General features: G+C 37.5%; 1 protein-coding gene across 4 annotated transcripts in view; it reads right to left on the bottom strand.

Moving 5' to 3' along the window:
• The window catches only part of LOC135225732 (uncharacterized), a 391,490-nt gene that overhangs the window by 278,401 nt on the left and 86,287 nt on the right, over window positions 1-26,802 (bottom strand). For all 4 annotated transcript variants that reach the window (XM_064265117.1, XM_064265118.1, XM_064265116.1 and 1 more), the window contains exon 6: window positions 21,443-21,601. In XM_064265117.1, coding sequence (XP_064121187.1) covers window positions 21,443-21,601 — 159 coding nt within the window. The remainder of the gene's footprint in view (window positions 1-21,442; window positions 21,602-26,802) is intronic.

Here is a 26,802-nt window from a genome sequence, read left to right as displayed (position 1 = left end):
TCCAAATACTGACTATTCTGGATGCATATTTCTTCTCTTTGGGCTGGTGTTGGACTGGCATAAGCCGATATACCCTCAAAAATCATAAGAAAACCTTACTTTTTATCTGTTGGGTGTCTTGAAAACAATGTACATTTCCTGCATTTTTATTGAGATTTTCATAAAAAAAACTCCAATGTCTGACCATTCTGCCATTTTGGATCCATATTTCATCCATTCCGGTTGGCGTCAGACTGGCATTGTCCGAAATACCATCAAAAATCATACGAAACATTTTTTATCCACTGGGTGTCTTGAAAACAATGTATACTGCACTTTTTGTTTTTTAGTTTTTCATTAAAAAAAAATTCAAATATTGACCATTCTGCCATTGGATGCATATTCCTTCAGTTCTGATCAGCATCAAACTGGTGTTGTCCAAAATACAGTGGAAAATCGTAAGAAAACTTTACTTTTAATTCCTCTGGGTGTCTTGAAAACAATGTACGTATCTGCATTTTTATTGAGTACTATTCCAATAAAAAAGCTCCAAACTTTTAAGATTCTGCCATTTTGGAGCCATATTTATTCTGTTGGATTGGCACTGTCAGTGTTGTAAACCTGGAAAGTGCTGCAACTCAGGAAATAATTTGTATGAATATATTTTAAGAGAGTCGTAAGCTCGGAACATCATAAGACAAGCCTGTCATAACACAGAGACTGCCTGTATATATATATGTACATATATATAAGATTCATCAAGAACCCCAACTACTTTTGTATACCTATAGAAAAGCATCCAGTATACAGTTTTTCTTGTAACAGCTGCACTCAAACATTTGTAAGATGTTGTAAACTACTCGCATTGATTAAACTCTTCTACTGGACTACATTCAGCAGTAAAAGTTTTCTTTTAGTGTTTTGAAATGACAAAGGGAAAAACTATCCTCAAATGGAAAAGAATATTGTAGAAGCTCTCCAAATTCCACAGTTAGAAGGTTATCCACAATTTTCCAAGACAATAGTCACAACCTACTTGAAATGCAACTTCTAGTACAATAAACTCACTCTGACCCAGTTTTCAAAACCCTGTCACTTCACTAACTACAGAAGGCAGTTCACAGAAGGAAAGCTCATGCTGTTTGAAATTTAAGAGTATTCTAGTTCCAATAGGCTTAACTTACGGAGCCATCAGTATAGCTATTAACATCTTAATACAACTAATCATCATTACTTAAAAAATAATGCTACCAATAGCAAGTATTACAGCTGAAAATACTAAAATATTTACAGATTTTCATCTAATAAGCTGCTTCTACCGAAACAACTTACAAAATTACCTTTGCAGGTAAACAAAACCCTATCTTTAAAACCAGGACCACTTCATTAAAAAAATTGGAGTTCTTGTACATATTGCAAAACGAACTTAACATTGATGATCAACTAGCATTATATTGTGAAATATGGAAAATATTGCCACGAAATGATTATCATGATATTTAGTCATTTATTCAACAAATATAGCAACAACACTTTAGTAAACACTAATGCACAATATTAAGCATAACACACTTTCACATACAACTAAATCATAGTTTTAACTCATTTTACACATGCCTTTCATTCAAAAAAACAAAATCAACTATTTCACTACTTTTTAGTTGTTTACAAACAACCATGTCAAAACACTTTCAATAACTTTATCTTACCAGTATTAACAAAAACCCATACTAGTAAAGAACCTAAATATAAGGCACAAAAATTCATCCACAAGTAGAAATACCATTTTAATTGTAAGCAAAGCATGCACACCTCACACATGCTCATGGAACTGCTAAATATGCACAGCAGAAACAAAGCATTGGCAGCACATTCTACCCTGAGCCCACAAAGGTGATAGGTTGTCCAAAAGCTGTGACAGACATGAAATATCACAATGCAAAGTTCAAAATCTGTTAAACGATCTTGAAGCCAATATTATTAGGTAAAAGACTAAACAGGATCTGACTCTTTAGGAAAAAATAAATTTTTCTTTTTATTATAACTTGAGAGAAAACCAAGTTTTTGTTTGCATCACTAAATTCTGAAATGCATATTTCATAAACACATACTCACTAAAGGCAAAGTGGATCTTTGGAAGCAAAAGTTAAATAATTTCTAATACCAAATTTGCTATGTAACAAAAATTCTGAATAGACAAAACCTGTACTAATACTCACTACAGGAACTTTATTTTTATAAAAAAAAAAAATATATATATATATATAGTATATATACAGTAAATACAAAGACATTATATACTGTGAGGGAAAATCATACTGCACAAGGACACTCAAATACCAATTAAACCAGCCACAGGAACAACTATTTCAAATTAAAACTGAAAAACTTTTCATTCTACCAATATTAGCTCTCTCTATATGCTACCTTAATATGAACTGCAGTACATTAAAAGCTAAAGTTGCTTGGGTTCAGTTCTCCTTTCTACCTCAGTGTCTTTGTTATCAAAAACCTTTAATTTTACTAAAAAGATGTTTCAGGTCAACCTGCAAATTATTTCTTTCATTCCTATCTAAAAAAAAAAAAAAAAAAACCAAGCCCTTGCAAGCAAATTCCTATTTGTGTATTAATAGAAAAAAAAGTTAACAACTATTACCTCACAAACCCATCTGAAAAAGTTTATGGAAGCAGGCCAAGGAATGAACTGCCCCTTCTGATAATCAAAGTTTAAACTTGAACGTGGGAAAGATCGTCATAGGTAGGAAGGGGGGGGGGGGGGAGAGAGAGAGAGCCCTGTCTCACTTCCCAAAGATATCCACTTTATCATTTTATCTGCATTCTAGGGATTTGTATCAATTGAGCCCTATGGAGCCTAACAATGTGATGCAGTAGTCTCATTAATTTTCTTATAAAAAAAACATTATATATTTGCTGTTAGCAAGAGGCATGTAGCTCACATTTATTACTTTAAGTACTTTGAAATCACAGTGCTGAACACTATTCCTACATCAATAATCTTACATAAAAATGGTATGCAATACTTCCATTTGATAAATACATACTATTACATTCCGTGCACGTAATAGTATTTAAAAAACAAAATAGTATGTTTAACAAAACTTGTTTACATACTTAGCCCTATTGCGTGCCACAAACAGTCCTAAATGCGTCAGTCCCTGGTGCCCAGTACGTACATTGTCTGACTGAGTTATTAATTAATAATAATAATCATGATACTCATCATGGTAATGTGCATGGGCTAATGGAACCCCATAGATTTCAGCAGCAGTCAGGATTATGTATGAGTTGCAATATATAACAATGGTTTGGAGATAGGGGCTCTCATATTAAGTATTGGGATTGTATGGGAAAAGAATTACATTTGTCTCACATAAATTCCCTGGCATGAAAAATTAACTCGGATCCAAAGAATCCACCACAAGGCAGCTTGAGTTTGAAATTTAGCATTAGATCCCATTTCTCACACAGATACAGAGGTAGTTGTGATTTTACAACAAAAAACTAAGTAAAAATACTATAAGCAACTAAAATTGTGTACTCTTGAGTTACTCTTCACCATGACAGCTGGAATGGCTTGTCATGGCTTTGACCTCTGGTCAAGGCTCCAAACATTAGGGCCAGTTTGATTATTAAAGCTAAAGGAGCACTAGAGTACAGAAGCAGCTTTAAAAATATGATCATAGTTCCAGGTGATGTCTATAACCCTCTTACGCCGACTGGACGTATTTTACGTCGACATTTTTTGTCTCCCGTGTGCCGACTGGACGTATTTTACGTCGACATTTTTGTTTTTGTCTCCCGTGTTGCCGGACTGGAACGTATTTTATTTTACGTCTACTTACAAAAGTTTTTTTTTAAATTTGCGGAAAAATACTTTTAGGCCTACCAGCCTAAAACTTTTGAATCACGCGCCTTGGGGGATGCTGGGAGTTCACGGATCAAGGTGTTGTTTTGTTTACAATCGTTACGCAGGCGCGCAAGCGCGAATTTCTTTCTTGCCGCACTAAAAAGTATCTGTGACACATCTCGGAAATTATTTTGTCACTTTGACATAATTTTTGTACCTTTGTAAATTAGCCATTACATGAAGTATTATATATGAAAATGTGCGCATTTTTATGTAGAATACAACAATAAAATACTCATGATTGTAGCTTTTATCAGTTTTGAGATATTTTCATATAAATAACGATAATTGCCAAAATTTCAACCTTCGGTCAACTTTGACTCTACCGAAATGGTCAAAAAACGCAATTGTAAGCTAAAAATCTTATATTTTAGTAATATTCAATCATTTACCTTAATTTTGCAACTAATTGGAAGTCTCTAGCACAATATTTCAATTTATGGTGAATTTATGAAAAAACTTTTTCCTTACGTCCGCACGGTAACTCTTCCGATAAATTTTTTCGTGCGATTGTCCTAATGTTTGCACCATTTTAAATTTGCCGTTACATAAAGTTTTATATATGGAAATATGTGCAATTTCATGCACAATACAACTAAAAAACAACCCATGGTTGTAGCTTTTATCAGTTTTGAAATATTTTCATATAAATAACGATAATTGCCAAAATTTCAACCTTCGGTCAACTTTGACTCTACCGAAATGGTCGAAAAACGCAATTGTAAGCTAAAACGCTTATATTCTAGTAATATTCAAGCATTTACCTTCATTTTGTAACAAATTGGAAGTCTCTAGCACAATATTTCGATTTATGGTGAATTTATGAAAAAAATAAAATTTTCTTTACGTCCGCGCGGTAACTCTTCCGAAAAAATCATACGTGCGATTGTGGTAATGTTTGCACCATTTTAAATTAGCCGTTACATAAAGTTTTATATATGAAAATGTGCGCAATTTCATGTAGAATACAACAAAAAATAATTGAAGGTTGTAGCTTTTCTAATTTTTAAAATATTTGCATATAAATCACGATAAATAGAAAAAAAACCATGTTCGGTCAACTTTGACTCTACCGAAATGGTCGAAAAACGCAATTGTAAGCTAAAACTCTTACAGTCTAGTAATATTCAGTCATTTATCTTCATCTTGAAACAAATTCGAAGTCTCTAGCAAAATATTTAGATTTATGGTGAAATTAAAAAAATCTTTCCTTCCCTCCGCGCGCGGATTCTACGCCACAAATCTCCGAAATGCGTACGTCCCATTCTCGGAATATTTGCTCCGTTTCATATTAGGCATTTCATAGAGTTTTATATATGAAAATGTGGGCAATTTCATGTAGAATAAAACGAAAAATATTTGAAAGTTGTAGCTTTTCTTATTTTCGAAATAATTGCATATAAAAAATATATATATATAAAAATTTGACATTCGGTCAACTTTAACTCGTCAGATATGGTCGAAAACTGCAATTGTAAGCTAATACTCTTACAGTATAGTAATATTCAATCATTTGTCTTCATTTTGAAAGAAATTGGAAGTCTCTAGGATAATATTTAGATTTATGGTGAATTTTTGAAAAAAATATTTGTTTACGTTCGCGTGTTACGAATTCATGCATTATTTTGTGATAATATTTTCTCTGTGTTGCTTTTATCGTTTTACAATGTGTTATATACCAAAATGATCGCAATTTAGTGTAAATTACAACGAAAAAAAAGTAACTTGTTACCTTTAACCGTTTTGTGCACAGCGCGATTTGAATACAATTATATATGAAATTTCGTTTTTGCGCTATCATATATCGCATTATTTATATATGATAATGATCATTTTTTTCATTTCTGATGGTTGCATACTAAACTTCAGCCAATGAAAAAAAAAGGAGCCAAAAATGAACTCTTAATCTTGAAAACTAAGCGCGCTGTGATTTTTTGAAAAAAATATTTTTTCCGCTTCCGCGCTCACTCTGAAACACCTCCGGCACACGGGAGACAATTTTTTTTTACCGCTTCGGCGTAAGAGGGATAATTGATTTCACTTTTGGTAGCACTAAAAGAGCTGCTAAGAAGTCAATTCTTTCACTTTTTGAAAAAGTACTACATACATTAGGCAGGGCTAGGCCTTCCATACAAGAAATTTTAATAAAACTGAAAACTGATAGAAAGTAGCAGTTTGAAGTTATACAAGTTATGTTCTGAAATGGAGTCTTCTACAGTTGGAGCAATCTGGCAGTGGGCTAATGCACCACAATGTTATTTGGAACAAGGTTTTAAAGATACTGAGCTCACCTTCAGTGTTGTTCTCTAGTATCAATGGAAAAAAGGTGCCACCACTCAACTTTGAAACCACTTTTCAATAAAAATTACTGTAGCATATTATAACGAATAATATATTACACATACAAATTACAGTATTTTGTGGGGAAGTCGGATGTAGAAATCAGTCAAGCTGGTATAAAAATCTATGATATATTTCTTTGAAATAACTTCTCACTTTTCCCAGACATACATAGGGATTTTGCTTGCGAACATGAACTGTAACAACCATTTTAACTAACTGACTGGGTAGGAAGCTACTGACAGGCAGGAGGAAGTCCTGCACACCTGTCAGTCTGCAATCCACTTTGCCTTCTGGCCCAGGTACTACTAGAAAGAGGGGCAGCTGATGTGGGCTGTTAATGTAAAGAACTTCAAGTTTGAATGTTGGGGAAAAATACATATTACTTTTAAAAGTTGCTATTTGTTCTTACATAAAAACAAACCTTTGTTCTTTACATACGTAGAAGACTTACCCACTGGTGGGAGGAATCTAGGTGCTCTCTGAACCAACTGGTAGGTTTGCCCAACCTGGTGTGTTACTTTCCTGATCAGTTAGGAGCCAGGGAAGGTACCACCACAATTCTAGCATACTGCACATATAGGATGTAGCAGATCCTAGACTTATGGACCATTAAGTATAAAGGGTTTGTATGACATTATACAATCAAGCTGTAAGATAATATAAGAGGTAAATACACACAGTCCCAATATCAGCGTGGGTTCCGTTCCACTGATAACAGGGGACTACCAGTTTGTATTTACCTCTTTTACTGTGTCTAACACTTCAGTATGGGTTCTGACAGCTTGATTGAACATCATACAAACCCTTTACTTAATGGCAATTATTTGGCGTTTATTGGTGCAGATAAGCACTGAACCTTGCCAATTTTTGGTTATCAGTGCCTCTGTTAGGTATATATTGGTGCCAATACCTGATTATTGGCATATATTGGTACCAAAAATTGCTAATTTTTGTCACTAGACAAACCACATAAAACCGGATTGCTGATTAACTAAGGGCTGACTGTACAATCAATGAGGTTGTTTTATCATCTGTCCTCCTCTCCCTTTGCTAAGAGAGAAGGGGAACTTGTGACCCTTTTTTGTAAATGACAAGACTGGTGCTCAGTCAGACAGTTAACCTGCACTCACGTCCATCCAGTTTGTATACAGAAGGGCACTCTGACTTTCCATTTACCAGAGAGGAAGGAAGAAAAGAGGGAGGAGAACCAGTCACTCCTAATGTGTCTCCTGCCAACCAGATACCTAGAAAAGGTGTTACCTGTCCAAAAGGGAGCTGGGTTGGCTGTCCAACCTGTAGATCACCCACCACTGGTCTATGGAAAGCATGTCCAAGGTTAGTGGACAACATTCCTCAGGTAAAATATGCAGGTGATCATACCTCTCTGAATGGAATACATGAAAGTCAACAGGTTCCTACCGAGTGCAAAGCATAGCGTGATGCCCCTACTAACTGAGCTCTTGTCTGGGCTGCAATTCTCCCTCCACACTGGAAGAGACAATGCCCGTGATAAACTTACATAGCCAGGGGGAAGTGTACTTGAAATATTCCTTCCTTAACTCTGTTAGTACAAACCAAAGAGTTGTCAACCAACAAATCTGAGGTGTCGAGTTCCTTCAAGATAGTATTTTAGTAATCGAACAGAACTCAGTAGTATCTCACTACAGAAAAGTCCTCCAGTGAGGATAACAAGAAAGGTTCAAACTGACATAACCAACAGTTCTAAATCTCATTACAAAAGTCAAGGAAATTCCTAACAAACAGATCTCTAGTCTCCCAAGTGCCTTACATATGAAACACCAGAAGACTCGCCTACACCTATGTTGATGTCAGAGCTAAACAAGGCACATTCTCTTGATTCAGACCAATGCCTCATATCCCTTAAAAAGATTTGCACAGGATACAAGTCACGCTCCTAGAGAAGAGAGTTATGACCTATAGGGTTTGACCCCTCGAAGTAGAACAACTATTAAAGCTTCTCAGGAGTACAAAAGATCTCCCTCAAAAAGAAGAGCTCTAGTCCTGGAATCAAACCCTGGTGAAGGTTGACTCTGCCCTTAAAAAAAAAAACTGGGGTAGCGAGAAGCTTCACAGCAAAGGTAGATGAGTAAAACACCGCTACCTGCTGAAATGTTCTCTAGAATGGGGAGGTGTTCAGGATGTAAGCCAGAACCAAGTAAAGTAACACCCTCTTAAATAGAATTTCATTCATTCTTGAGTTGCCCCCTCAACTGGAACCCTCCATTCTCTCTAAACCATCTTCTCTATTATTATTGGCTGCCTGGAATTAATCTCCTCAGGTATCCTGCAAGAGGCAGAGCATCTCAATGCCAGTTAAGAATCAATTGTTTGATTTCCTTCTTCCCCATCCAAGATTGTTTAACCAGATCACTGCTCTTTCTTGACATCCCTGAGAGAATTCAAAACTGGTAAAATAAACCACAACAAAAGACTTCTAAAAGACTCCTCTTTAGTTGAGAGAGGAGGCAAAGTTACCCTTGGAATCCACCTCTACAAGGGCAACAGGGGAACTAAAGTATGGTGACGACACCAAGTGGGTTGTCCCAAGCACAACAGGAATTTGTGCACAACCTCCTTGAGTTTGCTGAAGCAAAAATATGGACGACTCTAGTTGTTGCCATTAACCCACAACCCAGGTGCTTACTCGATGGTTGGGAAAGAGGTTAAGTATTTTGAAATTCATCACCTCTAAACTCAAGAAAGAAGATTGTTCTATGGCTAAAACTTCAAACAAATTTGCCAGGACAAGCCAATAACCAAACACATCCAGTATACCTCTCAAGACAGAGTGTAAATTGACTTCTTCCTACCAGAGTAAAGCTGACGTATTTCTGAGATGACCAATATGAGGTAACATATTTGGAAAATACCAATTGTTTTAGTTCATCAAAAAAGAGAGAAGTTGTGCTCTCAACTTCTAGTGTCAATCTTCACCTTCAAGCAGTGAATAACTAGAAGAAAAGGACTAGAAAAAGGTAAGTGATGTCAGGGACTCAAAAGAGAGACAGGATTTCTCTTATAAATGGCAGTAGCAAGGAAAGAATGCCATCCTTGCATTTCCTTTTCTGTTCTTCCCTTTGCCATCTTTCCAAAAACGGAAGACTGATTAAAGATCAGATTAAGCTCCTGACTGGAGGGGATGTCAGGGAAGCTCCACAAGCAAAAACAAAGTTGAACCTCAACTGTCCCAAAGAAGAAAAGGCCAACTGAACATGAAAGTTCAACTGCAGTTCCTTATAGGCCTGGGAGCCATTAGGACACTACCTGGCAAATAAGGGTGCTGGAAGTCAACTGCACAAACCTTGCCACAGGCTCTACTTCATCACAAGAAGGATTGAAGTAGACCCCAGGGCCAGACTAATATCCTTGGTGTCAGCACCAACTCAAGTGCCAAAATTTTTGCATGAGACTCAAGTTGAATTGTGGTATCAGTTTGGCATTGACCTAGACAAAGAGTTCTCCCTTTGATTAGTCAGGGACACAGGCAGAAAGTCACTAATGCTGGATTGGTCCCAAGTGAATTCCCTGTACAGCTTCATGTGAAATCATATGACTCAAAATGCCACTAGTAAGTTATGAAGAGAGCAACTAAACTAGAGCCTAAGCTCTCTCAGTGGCAGGGAGAAAACTGCAGAAAATGCCCAAGTGCTTCCCCAAGGCCACCAGGTTTGCAATTGAGCTTGATGGCCACTAGAGACAGCTGCCCCTGCACTTCAGTATCTGAATCCTGGTGCACACGACACTCAGATCCATTCCAGGTACTGAAAAACCCGAGACACCCCTCCCCTAGGAGGAGGCCCAACATAAACCTCCCACAAGATCATTCCACACTCAAGTGTAACACCTGTTTGGTTCTATCCACACTTGAGCGTATCGCCTCGTCTGCAGTGGTCCAGAATCATGAAGACTATGCCACAGATATCAGAAGAATAAGGCTACATATCCTATTTACAAAGAATACAAAGGAAGGCTGCAATGGCAAGATTACCTTAAATTAAGAGATACTAACCAGCAAAACTTTGTCTATTTGGCTAAAACGTTAAGTCAAAACAAATGACTTAGTAAATAAAATTACAGGGATATAATAAATGCAACCTTAATGCAAAGCAGTTTACTACCAACAACCCAATGTAAATTAACTAATTGTTCTTAGCTGAAATAAACATTACCTTAAAATGAGGGTCACAATTGCAAAATCACTTTTGGGCCTATCGTAGTGTGCAGTGATCACAGACAATTAATCTGAGAATGATCCTGACTACAGCTGGAGACTAAGGGTATCCACCTGCACATGACAGTACATGCTGACCTGGTCTTGCCTTTCTTTGAACTGGATCTAAGTGTCTGAGACAATTTGTGACACACAAATGCTAATTATAAGTCAGGGTTCTGTGGTGAAACAATCTATGCTAAGTATATTTTATAGTCTTTAAGTCCTTCAATATGATAGAAAAAAAATTAAGCCTCCATTAATGTAAGCTTACGGGTCCTTTTTGAATAAAAAACAAATGGAACAATCACTACCTTAGAAGCAACAACCTAAAGGTATGTATTACATCTTAAAAAAAGAAATGCTTTGCCTTTATCAAATGTCATACGCATGAATGAATAAATGAAAAATTAAAGCTCATAAGGGGAGAAACCAATACCTAATGCTTTAAGTAATTTACTAGCCAAGGAATTAAGCACAAAACAAGAAAATATTCTGTTCCACGTATGTAAAAAAGAAAATTTTTATGATACAAATTTTGGATAATTACCTACTAAAATTTTTATGATACAAATTTTGGATACTTACCTACTATCATAAAGTTAGTTTACATCTTCCCACCATAGATGGGATCAGCATTCAAAACAAGAAAAAAGAACGCTTGGCAGAACTGAATGCACTATCCAGTTCACCTGTTCTCCAACAGGTGTGTTAATGTTTAAGTTCTGGTCAGAATTCTTCATGACTACCAACTAAGATGGGTGGTTGGACCCAAATAACAGATATCTTAATAATAAATTTCATAAAATTTTTTTTATTATTTTGGATGCATCTTACCTGTTAAAAGTCAGCTCATTCCCACATTGAGACAAGGAAGGTAGTTGGTGCAACATCTACTCATCCAGACAAACTTTAAAGTTTCTAAAACGAAACTCTAACCTGCATTAGGATCCTTCCTGGCAAATACTACTGCCAGATAGTGGATCCACAAACCAAGAGGAGCCTTATTGAGAAAGCTGCTTTTTCAGAAATGGTCAAAATAGACCCATGTACCTAGGTCTAACACCCCCAAAGAATGAAAGTCTTAAACTAAAAAGATTACCTACAGAAACAATGGTATGCTCCTTATGTGCAATGTATTTTCATGCTCCCCAAAAACTCAAACTTGGGATTTATAAACTACACACTGAGGAAAACTACTGTCTCCTGAGGTTCAAGAAAAGACTGTCTCTGCATCAACTAAAGAACTAAGGGCTTGCAATTCTCAAAATAAATCTCTCAAATAATGAGGTAAAATGACATTTTTATGATCAAATACAGCTTTATATACTTACCAAGTAATTACATGGCTATAAGGTTTTCAACCAAGGGGGCCTAAAAATTCAAAATTCGTGGTAGCACTCTGTTGTTTTGTGTAGGTGACAGGTCATGCCCACTTTTGGGGACTGAGAGGAACAACTTAGGAGAGAGCTTCAATTCATTTGTGCCCTGATGTCCATATGAGGGGAGGAGGAAGGGCTCCAATTGTGTAATTATATACCATGTACTTGGTAAGTATACATGAAACTTTATTTCATCATAAAAATTTCAATTTTATATAAGTAACTTACCAAGTAAATACATAGCTGATTCCACATTGAAAGGAGATGGGATACATGAACATATTCTACTCCAAAACATTCAGAAAGGTAATGCCTTTGAAATATAAAAGTTGCTAGCATTGAAACAATACTAGTTTCCTTACCTGATAAGAAAGCTACAACAGGCTGGTAGAGCCTCTGGTCAGTACTCATCTTGACCTGTAGTGGGCGTGGTGGTATAGCCAAGGGTCGCCCCTACTTCAGTGGGAACTTTGCAGCAAAGGAAGTTCTCCGATGGCTGGCTAAGTTTTAAAAGGATGCTCTTGCCCTGGACATAGACCAGAATAGAACCAAACAATGCTTTCAGCTACACTGCAATAAAAACTACAGCCCCAACCCACTAAAAACTGATGGGTACTCCAGGTACAATATACCCCCAGGCTCCCATTTTGACTCAACACCCTACTTCAAGGCGAGGGGCCAGTAGAGGGGGAGAGAGCCCCTTTGTTTCCACTCCCAACACTATGCCAGTCATGGATAAAGATCCGAAGGTACAGCAATTTTCAAAGTTTCCACGTCCTTGATGTAGTGTGAAGCAAAGACTGACTTGCATTTCCAAAAAGTAGATTGCAAAATAGATGAGATAGACATATTATGTCTAAGCACAAGAGAGGTAGCAATGGCCCGAACCTTGTGAGCCTTAACCTTAAAGGTTCTTGAATCTGAGTGTGTGCTTCAGAGATAGAAAAAATGAAAGGGCATTCTTCAAAAGAGGATGAAAAGGGTTCCTATCAGAGCACCAGAAGTTGTTAGAAGGTCATCTGATCTTTTCTGTCAATTGCAAGCAGTGCCTAAGAGCTCTCATGGGGCAAAGAGCCTCTCTTCTTCCTCTGGTCCAGGAATGTCCATTAAATTTCTAATGGTTAATGAATGGGGGCAGGGTTTGGAAGGGTTCTCATTCTTGGCAAGGAACCCATGAGAGAAAGAGCAGACTGCATCCCCTTGTGAAAAGCCAACCCTCGTCGACAGTTTGCAGCTCACTGATACGCTTGGCATTGACCACACAAGGAAGAGTCTTCTTGGTAAGGTTCTTTAGCAAGACAGAGTGGAGAGGATCAGAGGTAGGACCTGAGAGCCATTCTAACATTACATCCAAATTCCAAGAGATGTAATCAGATCTCCCTTGCTTGGAAGTCTCAAAGAATCTGATGAGGTCACTGCTGTCCTGGTTGGAGGACAGATCCAGACCGCTATGTTTAAATACCGAACTGAGCATCAACTTATTTCCCTTGATAGTACAGGGAGATAACTTCCTGGTAGACCTCAGGTAAAGCAAGAGGTCGGCTATCTGACTTACGTACATAGACATTTCAGCTGCACCATCTTCTGAATACTGTCCACTTGGACTGCTAGAGCTTGCTAGAAGAAAGTAGCCTGCATCTAGCAATAACCTCCGCAGCTGATCTCATCAGAACAAAAGGTTTTTCGAGATCAGCTGCGGAGGTTATTGCTGGATGCAGGCAATTTTCTTCTAGCAAGCTCTAGCGGTCCAAGTGGACAGTATTCAGAAAATGGTGCAGCTGCCATAACGTCTTTTCTTCTGAAATGTCTATACATAAGTCAGATAGCCGACTTCTTGCTTTACCTGAGGTCTACCAGGAAGATGTCCTGTACTACCAAGGGAAATAGGTCGATGCTGTCAGTGGGGCTGAGAAGCGACCATTTTTGTCGAAGGAGTCTCAGAAAATCCACCAACAGTTGAAGCAGGTCTGGAAACCATTCCTTCTAGGGCCAGAATGGAACAACTAGGGTCATTGAGATGTTCCGATGAGAAGAAACTTGTTGATTACCTCCCTGATAATCTCAAAGGGAGGGAAGGCGTACACATCCAAGTCTGTCCAGTTCAGGAGCATGGCATCCATCACCCATGCAAGAGGGTCTGGGACTGGGGAACAGAAAAGAGAAAGATGTTGGTTCCTCAATGTCTCAAATAGTAGGTCTGTGGTTGGTCTGCCCCATGACCTCCATAGATTGCTGCACACTAGGGGTCTAAGGTCCATTCGGTCGGCAGAACCTGTTTGAGACTATACTTCACCAGTCCGCTAAGACATTTAGTTTCCCATGAATAAATTAAGCGATAATTGTCACCTCGTTCTGCTCCACCTAGAGAAGATCTTTAGCAGCCTCGTAGAGAGAGGAGAGGGTACCTCCTTACTTTCAGATGTACAACAGAGCAGTGGTGTTGTCTGTGTGAGGTACAAGTGTCTTGCCAAAGACCAGAGTCAAGAAGGACTGGAGGCCCAAGTGAATAGCCTTCAGCTCCTTGACACTGATGTGGAAGATTCTTTGTTCTGCAGACCACATCTCGAAAACCTCTTGACTCCCTAATAAGGCTCCCAACATAAAGCTGAGGCGTAGGAATAATAGTCGAAGTTGGGGTTCAACAGAAGAAGAGACTTCCCTCATCGCAATCTTTCTTTGCACAACCACCATTGAAGGTCCACTTTGATCTCCATCATGATGGGGAAGATGAAAGAGTCTGGCTGGGTCTTCCTGCTCCAGTTCACCTTGGAAAAAAACTGCAGAGGCCTCATGTGCAGTCTGCCCAACTTTACGAACTGTTCTAAGGAGGCGAGTCCCCAAGAGACTCATCCAATGAACTGCTGAGCTGGATAGGAGAGAGAGAGAGGAACTTTCGGACAGTTTGCAGGCAGGAGTCAACTCTTTTGGGGGAGAGAAAAGCCTGAGAAGTCTGTGAGTTCAGGATCATCCCCAAATAGGGAAATCTTCTGTGTCGGAGTCATTGGTGATTTCTGTTTGTTGATCAGAATGCCCAACTCCTGTGTCAGGCGATGAGTTTTCATTAAGTCCTCCATACACTTCTTTGACAAGGAATGGAGAAGTCAGTCATCCAAATAAAGGCAGAAATTTATTCTGAGAAAATGGAGCCATTTGCCCCGAGGAGCGAGTATCTGCGTGAACAGTTGAGGGGCTCTAGACAGGCCAAAGCACAAGGCCTGAAACTGAAAAACAAACCGCAGAAACTCCCTGGAGTTCAGATGGATGGGGGACATGGAAGTTAGCGTCCTGCATATCCACTGACTATCCAACGTTCTGCCCCCTGCAACTCCATTCCTTCCAGACAAGGTGAAGTCTGGCTCCTACCTGGACACAAAAGAGTAACACTCATTTCTTGGAGGCAGTCTCGAAAGTGACTTCTTATAATGGACCTCAGGTGTGGACGTAGATGGGCACGAGGTTTTGGATGGAGATCTTGCTTTCCTCCATGAAAGGACTGAGGTTGCAGAGGAGAAACCAACTAAGTGACGAAGGTGGAGGATTCCCTTGTTCACTTGGTGGACTGGGCCAAAAGATCATGCATGGACTTTTTCTACAGATCAGATAAGATCTCCTTGACAGTGGCTTGGGAGAAGAGATGCAACTTGTCCAGCAGCGTGAATAGGAGAGTTGACTTCTGGGTTAGGGTGACCCCTTTTGTGGTGAAGGAGCACCACAATTCTCTTTTCTTTAAAATCCCCATGGAAAAGAGAGAGGTGAGCTCTGAGGATCCATCCCTTACTGCCTTGTCAGCACACGACAACACTCCTAACCAGTTCAAAGCAAAGTTCCTCTGCAAGGTCATGGCAATCCTCAATGGCAACTCCATTTCTCCCAGAAAAGGTAGTCTGGCTCCTACCTGGAAGCAAACGACAAAACACTCATTTCTTGGAGACAGGCTTGAAAGTGAATTTCTTAATGGACCTCGAGAGTGGACATACATTTTTTTGAATTTTTTTTCTTATACTATGTGAATATACATATCTTCCTCTTCCCATTGATGAGTTTTTCTTTTTTAGTATTTCTTTTAAACTGTCCATCCTTAAATTTATCCTGGTCATGGGTATATGCATTAGCGTATATTAGCCCAGACTATGATAGTTAACCTTAGCTAATGCAAACACCGATGATCAAGATGAATCAACCAGACCAGAGAAGACCCCTTGGAAGGAGTCAGAGGCTTCCAAAGAGGGAGCTTCTCTAGTGGAGTCGTAACGATATTTCATCCAAAGAAGCCTACAAGGAGAAAGCAAATGTGGCTTTACCCTGCTCTCTCTTTGAGGTGAACCATTCATATACTTCTCAAAGAGCTTTCCTCTAGCACTGTTGGTTAGTTGTTTCCTCATGAGGAAAGTCAAAGCTGGTGAAACCAGAGCAGCTGGCATGAAGAAGTCAGGAAAACTGGAAAGGAAAAACTTCAGTACTGCAGAATATGCCAAAGAAAGGGTGGATTCTAGCTCAAAGTCCTCCCCATCCGACATGACAGGAGACAAAGATGTATCCTTGGTCTTGGAAACTGCTGGGGTTTTCTTTGAAAAACCCATAAGTTCTGCTAACTGGCACTTGATCAGAGCTAACAAAGGGTCCCCCTGGGCTGACGAGTGTGGTCATGGCAGAGAAGGTGGCACCAAGCGCACAAGAGTTGGCGCCAGATGATCGAAAGCTGGTACCACCTGTTCAGGAGCAGAAGCCTGACACGAAAAGGCAGGCGCCAAGCACTTGGGAGGAGACTGGTGCTTGGAGGCAGGAGGGAGCTTTGAAAAAGGCCACTGGTGCCAGAGTGGATCTTCCAGGCAAATGGGAATCAAAAAAGGGGGCTTGGGATACGAGAAGGGTTCTGGACTGTCCCAAGAGGACCGGAGAGGGTGAGCCAAAAAGGAGGAAGGAAGTGGATTAGCAAAGTTGCAGGAAGGCTGAAGGCTATGACAGGCATCCTTGCACATCTTGAATGGAAGAGGGGAGCAGTCCGCATTGGCAGTGTGATTCTTAAGTGGGCACAACAAAGTTTGGTAGCAAAAGGGACTCCTATTCCAGGACTGGAACCTTCCAATTCCAACGAAAGTTGATGTACACTCACTGTGATGCCTTTTCAATGGCGCTCTGTTGCAGCCTAGAAATGGGCTACAGGCTCAATGAGGGGCAACTACCCATGGGCAATACCCACTAGCCTCCATTGGACCTCCAGTATGTCTTCTCCAAGGTGCAGGGGAGCGGGAGTGGGACAGGGACCTTCATCAACATGCAAAACACTATCAATTTGTGCACATCACTTTGCACATTGGAAAATACTTTGTCATTAAGGACCTTACAGGAAGAACCAAATTTCACCACTGTATTAACCAAAAAACCCAAATCTTCTGATCAAACCTTGGTTTGAGGTTGGCAATGGCATCAAGATTGGAAGCATGGGAACCTAGCACAAAAGTGTGGTAAAGTAGGAGGGATAAGGATAGGAAGCATAGCAGGAATCGGAGGAGAAGGAATAACGCTATCGTCTAAAAGACTAGGCAAAGAGGTAGACTCTAAGCTAGCTCTATTTCCAGCTCTAGAAGTTGTCTTTCTCTCCCTGTCCCTCTCAAACTGGTCTTAATGATACCTCAATACCTTCCACTTTTTGTCATCACAATCCTGACATTCTATCCAAGTTTTATCCCTATTGCATTCTTGCCCCCTACTTTTAACACAATTAAGTGTGAGAGTCATAAGAAGACTTACCATAGTTAATCTAGTCTTACACCCTTTGAAGAAGTATTGAATAATTGAAGAACCAGAATCTAACATTCTGTCAATAAATGCTAGAGATAGAGTTAACCAAAGCTAACAATACAACAAAAGCTTGAAGGCCACAACAATTTGAATACTTCACCAAAATCAGGAAATAACATCCAAAAAGTGATTAAGACTGCAGAAAACACCCAACGTCAGTCAGGATCCTGCAAAAAAAACCCCAATATTAGTCAGGAACCAGCACAAAATGAATAGAAGCTCTCTGCTAAGTTGTTCCTCTGTCCCCAGAAGCGAATTTTGAATTTTTAGGCTGCCGTGGTTGAAAACCTTATAGCTATATAATTACTTGATAAGTTACTCATATAAAAACTAGAATTACATCATCAGGTTGTGTTACCAACATCTAGAAACAAAATCCTACAATATACCTATTACATGTAGCACATCACCAATTTCTAACTTAAATAAAGGAGTGAAATCAGGTTAATTTTCTTTTGAGCAGCTGATTTAAATAGATAACAAACAAGAATGGGACAAGTAATCTTAAACAAAAGTATTTGGCCTCCTAACACAACAAGTTGAATATTTAACCCTGAAAGGGTCTACAGGTTGAGGAAGTTAAAAGGCTTTGCAACTTGATTCCAATCAATAGGTAACTGACTGGGTAAGGGGGTAGGGGCTGGTCTCTTAAGGGCTGCTTCCCAAGACTGAGTTAAAAATTCCCTGTTCTCTTGGAGGGTTATTTCCTCCCTAATTGGCTTAAAAGAGAAAAGTTAAGCAGGCATTCATGAAGTAGTTCAAAGAAAGCCACTGCCTTCCTAAACTATAAATTCCAAAGAATCATCCAAAGGTGCAAACCTTGATTTGACACAAAATCTTTCAATTATAAAAAATTTGTGCAATAACACTAAACAAGAGTTCCACCAACAACACCTTGATAATGCAGTAAAGCAACTTCATACAGCACTTTGCCTCCTTTGGTAGACCACACAACTTTTCCTGTCTCCAAAGCCTTCCTCTTAACAAACGTATAACCAATACATGTTGGGAACTGAAGGAGGTCTAATTTCTGGCAAGGAACCCAAATTGTAAGATATGACTTCATAAAGGGGGAGAGAAAAATCTGCATTCTCAGAAGCAGCCTTGCTTAACAGCATGCAGAAGATTTCAGCAAAGCACACCTTCACCAATTGAGACAGTTGTTTCCTACCAGCCAATACCAGAGACAAAGATTTAGAAGGAAGTTAGGACAGTTTCTCTACTGACTCCTTATTGAATTATTAGTTGCTTGAAAACAGATCACTCTTCCTCCTCATTGCCCTCATACCCAAGAGCAAGAGAAAAAGCTATGGTGAAAGAAGTCAGTTCCTTGAGTGAGGCAGCACATGAGACAAGGGGGATGCAGCAGGCTAAACCATAACCTGTTGCACAATACTGAGATAACAGGTGGCTGGAAAAGCAATGACCTGACAGTAGATGACTAGGAGGAAGAAGACTGGGAGGGAGATGGGGAGGGGGGTGAATCATTGGGAAGAGAGATAGGTTCTACCACAGACAACTGACCTGGAGACGTTGAAGGTTTCGACAGTTTCTGTTTCAACAATACCTCCGACAATGAAGTAAATCTTGGCTTCTTAAGAAGCACCTGCTGAGCAGGAAACAGGAGCCAAACGATAGCCAAGTTCATAACTACTAAAGCTAGAAAAAGTTGGTGAAGGTGATAACTCAGGAATACACTTACACATCGAACGAAGAACTACTTGTTACAAACAAAAACAGAGTGGCAGTGGATGGCACAGACCTTAGTCTTGAGACACAACTTGACTTCCTAGCAGCCATGGCTTCCCTCTGTCGCAAGGCATTCCAAAGCTTGGGCCAAAGACAGAAGGCACTGTAGCCTTCTCTCTCGAAGGAAAACATGAAAAAAGGTACACCAGCTGTCATTACCTAAAAGAAAATCAGTCATTTGCCTAACCAAAGCTAATACTAACATTATGTTTGAGTTTATCAACTCTTTTTCCTGAACTGAATGGGAGAAGAAGACAAAGTTAGTGAAGAGCAGAAGACAGTTAGTAAAGGAGTATCAGGAAGAGAAACTGGTGGAAGGAGTAGAGTAAATAAAAGATGAATGAAAAGGACTGTGTCCTGCTCTAAACAATCACCACCTTAATTTATCTGCTTACTGCTTATCCCTATACCTAATAAATTTTCTCATCACATTCATTATCCCTACAACTGACACAACTGGTACAACTATCATGTTTTGTTAAATACATTCTATTAACAAGAAATTCACTTCTGTGGAACCTAACACTTTTATTCTTACCACTTCCAGTAGGGGACACCCTAAAAGAAAATGAGGTTACAATACCAAGAAAATCTGCAAACAACAGGCAAAGCATTCAGTGAATATGCAGATGCACCGGCCTTTCAGATGGCAAGAACTCAAAACATAAACATTCTCTGGTGAAGAACAGGTGAACTGAGAGTCCATACAAGTCAGCCAAGGGTTGTATTTTTATTTGAATGCTGATCACACCTACAGCATCAATATGAATGCTAACTTCAACAGTAGTCCGGATTCATCCCAAACAATCACATTTTCCGCATCATCTAGATCTACCTTTTAGGACTTTCTCTGACCAGAGACACCTGAACACTAATGCACATTTTATGAAATACCCCTTAATATAGTATATAACTCTGTGAAACAACACCTTCAATAAGTAAGTACCCAGATCTATTACTTTTATGGTCTGTCGTGATCTCTATAGTCCTTTGTTTTGCTTGATGGTAAACACAACTAAAGAAAGCTAATATGTATAGAATTTTACTAACATTTTCCATTGCTAATAATTACAGCTATTCTAAGAAGCTCATCAATAAATACTACCAGAAACCTCAATAAGATAAATGTTACTTTTTAAATTGGTATAACAGCCTACTTTAAGCAATTCTTTTTATAAACACTGTGTCAGAGACTAGATCTACCATATTTAGTTGAATTGAAATGGAAATAAAGACATTACAATGAATATGGGAAATGTTGGATGCAACAATGACTTCTGTTTAAAGTATTTGTACAAATATCGATCTTGTAGTCCAACTGTCACTATAAAGCACCAAGCATTCACAAGGTACATATTCTGGTCAGTCTTTTGAAAATTCACTGATATCAGTCTGAAAATGTACTCTCATATTCTAATAAAGCAACAAAATACAACATAAAGGAAGTGTTTTTGCTTAATTCAACAGTTCTCTGCAAATAAGTTAACATAAGCCTTAAACTTCCAAGTGCGCATCATTTAAAACAATTTCATAATTTTCAGGATATAAAATCAAAGCATTAACAAAATATAGTACGTGAAATTTCAGTTTGCAATATGTAAGTGCACATTCCATGGCTCAATAGGTACAATTTACACGTCCATTCTCTAACCAATAGAAAATAGGCTTTGTACATTTCTGATAATGCTTTCATTAAGAATTTATAAATGCCTATTTAATTTTCTTTTAAATAATAATAATAATAATTCTACTTCATGCTGAAAATTTATTTAGCTGTATGTAATCCAAGGTTTGGCAGTCAATGCAGTGTATACAACTAAAGCAAATTCACCATCAGTAATACTTACCTGGAAAACTAAAAGGATCCTTCCTGTAACTCTGGGACAGCCAATTCAACACTAAGAGCATTATTAAAATCTTCCCCATCATTCACATACATCACTTTAAAATTAAAAAACTTTTCCTAACAGTCTTATCAAACTAATTAATAAAAAAATCTGATTACCTGTAATCAGTTCAGCAACTTACTCTCTCTGAGCTGTTATCTCACGTAGTGGTGATGGAGAATGGGTTGTACCTCCGGAAGTGCCTCCTAAATCATAGTGCAGCTTCACAAGAGTCACTGCTGAGCCTAAACCCCGTACAACAATACCCGTTTCACCCTCAAGGTCAAAGCACTGTCGGTACCTATAAAATCAGTATCCCATATTAATAAGCACAAAAATATAAGTATTATAATTAGGCACACAACTAAGAATTTGTCATCATATGAATTTCTTAATAACAAAAGACAATGGACACAGTTCATCGATTGTTATTATAAAAGTAGATTAACCAGACTACTGAGCTGATTTTCAGCTCTCACAGGGCTGGCCCGAAGGATTAGAATAAAATGCCAGGTTTAGCCCTAAAGTCAAGAACTGGGACCAAATAGATCATTCAGTATTATGTGGAATGAATTAAAATGAAATAAAAAACTGCATAAAGGCATGTGCTTTCATACTGGAAACCACACACAGTAAATACATTTGCTTATGCTTCCATTCCTAGAGGCTTGAGGCTTTCCATTCCTAGGGGCTTGAGGCTAACTGAAAATCGTCAGTAACTGAAATTCAAAAGTCTACAGGCACCACAGTCTACCTTATGGTATCCTTGGCTGGCTAACCCTTAAACGCCTAGCCGGTATTTCAGAAATCGTCTCCCATATAGGGTTCGGGAGAGAGCGCCGAAGCGGAAAATTTTTTTTTTTTTTTAAATCACAGCACACTTAGTTTTAAAATGAAGAGTTCATTTTTAGCTCCTTTTTTTGTCATTGGCTGAAGTTTAGTAAGAAACCATCAGAAATGAAAAAAATATCTTTATCATATATAATTATTAAAATATATGACAGCGCGAAAAAAAAAATTTCATATATAATTGTATACAAATCGCGTTGTGAGCAAAACGGTTAAAGCTAATGAGTTAATTTTTTTTTATTGTACACTAAATTGCGATCATTTTGGTATATAAAAAATTGTAAAACAATCAAAGCAACACAGAGAAAATATTATTACAAAATGATTCATGAATTCGTAACGTGCAGACGTAAAAAAAAGATTTTTCAAAAATTCACCATTTAACAAAATATTGTGCTAAAGACTTCCCATTTGTTGCATATGAAGGTAATTGATTGAATATTACTAGACTTTAAAAGTTTTAGCTTACAATTGCATTTTTTTACCATTTCGGTCGAGTTAAAGTTGACCGAATGTCAAATTTTTTCTATTTATCGTCATTTATATGCAAATATTTCAACAATTATAAAAGCTACAACCATGAGTTATTTTTGTTGTATTCTACATGAAATTGCGCACATTTTCATACATAAAACTCTATGTAACAGCTAATATAAAACGGTGCAAATATTACGACAATGTGACTCAAGCATTTCGGAGATTTGCTGCAGAGATTACGTGCACGGAGGGAAGGAAAAAGTTTTTTCAAAAATTCACCATAAATCGAAATATTGTGCTAGAGACTTCCTGTTTGTTGCAAAATGAAGGTAAGTGATTGAATATTACTAGACTGTGAGAGTTTTAGCTTACAATTGCGTTTTTCGACCACTTCGGTCGAGTCAAATTTGACCGAATGTCGAATTTTTTCTATTGATCATGATTTATATGCAAATATTTCAAAAATAATAAAAGCTACGACCATGAGTTATTTTTTGTTGTATTCTACATGAAATTGTGTACATTTTCATATATAAAACTCTATATAATGGCTTATATAATACGGTGCAAATATTACGACAAAGTGACTCAAACATTTCGGAGATTTGCGGCAGTGATAACGTGCGCGGAAGGAAGGAAAAAGTTTTTTTTCAAAAATTCACCATAAATCGAAATATTGTGCTTGAGCCTTCCCGTTTGTTGCAAAATGAAGATAAGTGATTGAATATTCAAGACTGTAAGAGTTTTAGCTTATGTGTTCTTCGACCATTTTGGTTGAGTTAAAGTTGACCGAATGTCAAATTTTTTCTATTTATCGTGATTTATATGCAAATTTTTCAAAAATTATAAAATCTACGACAATGAGTTATTTTTTGTTGTATTTCATATGAAATTGCGCACATTTTCATATATAAAACTCTATATAACAGCTAATAAGAAACAGTGCAAATATTACGACAGTGTGACCCAAAAATTTCGGAGATTTGCGGCCGTGATAAAGCGCGCGGAGGGAAGGAAAAAGTTCTTTTCAAAAATTCACCATAAATTGATATATAGTGCTAGAGACTTCCCGTTTGTTGCATAACCCTCTTACGCCGAAGCCCTAAAAATCAAAACCTCTTCCGTATGCCGGCGCCGGTTTGGAGTGAGCGCGGAAGCGGAAAAAATAATTTTTTCAAAAAATCACAGCGCGCTTAGTTTTGAAGATTAAGAGCTCATTTTTGGCTCATTTTTTTTTCATTGCCTGACGTTTAGTATGCAATCATCAGAAATTAAAAATAATATCATTATCATATGTAAATAATGCGATATATGGTAGCAAAAAAAAAAATCATAGATAATTGTATTCAAATCACGCTGTGCAAAAAACGGTCTAAGCTAACGAGTTACATTTTTTTTCGTTGTATTGTACACTAAATTGCAATCATTTTGATATATAATACATAGTAAAACAATAAAAGCAACACCGGAAAAATATCATCACAAAATGATGTACAAATTCGTAACGCGCGGGCGTAAAATAATGTTATTTTCAAAAATTCACCGTAATTCTAGATATTGTTCTAGAGACTTCCAATTTGTTTCAAAATTAAGGCAAATGATTGAATATTACGATACTGTAAGAGTTTTAGATTAGAATTGCAGATTTCGACCATTTCGGACGAGTTAAATTTGACCGAATGTCGAAATTTTTATATATATTTTTTTTATATGCACATATTTCGGAGATGGAAAAAGCTTATAACCTTCAATTATTTTTTATTGTATTTTTCATGAATTTGCGCACATTTTGATATATGACACTCTATAAAACAGCTAATATGAAAAGGAGCAAATATTAGGATAATGCGATGTACGTATTTCGGAGACTTGCGGCCGCGAATCGGCGCGAGGAGTGAAGGTAAATATATTTTTCAAAAATTCACCATAAATCACAATATTGTTCTAGAGACTTCAAATTTGTTTCGAAATGAAGAAAAATGTCGGAATATTACTAGGCCGTAAGAGTTTTAGCTTACAATTGCGTTTTTAAACTATTTCGGTAAAGTCAAATTTGACCGAACGTGGTTTTTTTTCTATTTATCGTGATTTATATGCAAATATTTCGAAAAAAGAGAAAAGCTACAACCTTCAATCATTTTTAGTTGTATTCTACATGAAATTGCGCACATTTTCATATATAAAACTTTATGTAACAGCTAATTTTAAACGGTGCAAACATTTCGACAATCGCACAAAAAAAATTCTGATTTTTTCGGAAGAGTTACCGCGTGGACGTAAGGAAAATAGTTTTTTTTTTTCATAAATTCACCATAAATCGAAATATTGTGCTAGAGACTTCCAAGTCGTTGCAAAATGAAGGTAAATGATTGAATATTACTAGAATATAAGAGTTTTAGCTTACAATTGCGTTTTTCGACCATTTCGGTAGAGTCAAAGTTGACCAAAAGTTGAAATTTTTGCACTTAACGTTATTTATATGAAAATATTTCGAAACTGATAAAAGCTACAACCATGGGTTGTTTTTTGTTGTATTGTGCATGAAATTGCGCACATTTCCATATATAAAACTTTATGTAACGGCAAATTTAAAAGGGTGCAAACATTAGGACAATCGCACGAAAAAATTTATCGGAAGAGTTATCGCACGAACGTAAGGAAAAAGTTTTTTCATAAATTCACCATAAATCGAAATATTGTGCTAGAGACGTCCAATTTGTTGCAAAATGAAGGCAAATGATTGAATATTACTATAATATAAGAATTTTAGCTTACAATTGCGTTTCTCGAGCATTTCGGTGGAGTCAAAGTAGACCGAAGGTTGAAATTTTTGCACTTATCGTTATTTATATGAAAATATTTCAAAACTGATAAAAGCTACAATCATTAGTATTTTTTTGTTGTATTTTACATGAAATTGCGCACATTTTCATATATAATACTTCATGTAAAGGATAATTTAAAATGGTGCAAAAATTATGTAAGAGTGACAAAATAATTTTTGAGATGTGTCGCTGATACTTTTTAGTGCGGCAAGAAAGAAATTCGCGCTTGCGCGCCTGCGTAGCGATTGTAAACAAAACAACACCTTGATCCGTGAACTCCCAGCATCCCCCAAGGCGCGTGATTCAAAAGTTTTCGGCTGGTAGGCCTATAAGTATTTTTCCGCGAATTTTTAAAAAAACTTTTTTGAGCCGACGTATGATACGTCCAATCGGCATACGGGAGACATTTTGACTCGACGTTTAATACGTCCAATTGGCGTAAGAGGGATAATGAAGGTAAGTGATTGAATATTACTAGACTGTACGAGTTTTAGCTTACAATTGCGTTTTCTCACCATTTCGCTCGAGTCAAAGTTGACCGAATGTCGAATTTTTTTCTATTTATCATGATTTATATGCAAATTTTCCAAAAATGATTAAAGCTATGACATGAGTTATTTTGTGTTGTATTCTACATGAAATTGCGCATATTTTCAATATATAAAACTCAATTTAACGGCTAATATAAAACGGTGCCAAAATTACGACAATGTGGCTCAAGCATTTCGGAGATTTGAGGCCGAGATTCTGGGCGTGTAGGGAGGGAAATTTTTTTTTTTTCAAAAATTCACCATAAATCGAAATATTGTGGTAGAGACTTCCCGTCGGTTGAGAAATTAAGGTAAATGATTGAATATTACTAGACTGTAGGAATCTTAGCTTACAATTGCATTTTTCTACCATTTTGGTCGAGTCTAAATTGACCGAATGTCAAATTTTTTCTATTTATCGTGATTTATATGCAACTTTTTCAAAAATGATAAAAGCTACAACCATGAGTTATTTTTAGTTGTATTCTACATGAAATTTCACACATTTTCTTATATAAAACTTTATGTAACGGCTAATATAAAAAGGTGCACAAATTACGACAATGTGACTCAAGCATTTCAGAGATTTGCACCCGATATTCCATGTGTGGAGGGAAGGAAAAAGTTTTTTCAAAAATTCACCATAAATCAAAATATTATGCTAGAGACTTCCCGTTTGTTGAAAAATGAAGGTAAATGATTGAATATTAGTAGACTGTAAGAGTTTTAGCTAACAATTGCGTTTTTTGACCATTTCAGTCGAGTCAAAGTTGACCGAATGTGGAATTTTTTCTATTAATGGTGATTTATATGCAAATTTT

The sequence above is a fragment of the Macrobrachium nipponense genome, chromosome 13 (genome assembly GCF_015104395.2).
Source record: "Macrobrachium nipponense isolate FS-2020 chromosome 13, ASM1510439v2, whole genome shotgun sequence".
NCBI classification, from domain to species: domain Eukaryota; kingdom Metazoa; phylum Arthropoda; class Malacostraca; order Decapoda; family Palaemonidae; genus Macrobrachium; species Macrobrachium nipponense.
The sequence above is the reverse complement of the archived record's forward strand: the minus strand, read 5'-3'. Positions and strand labels throughout refer to the sequence as shown.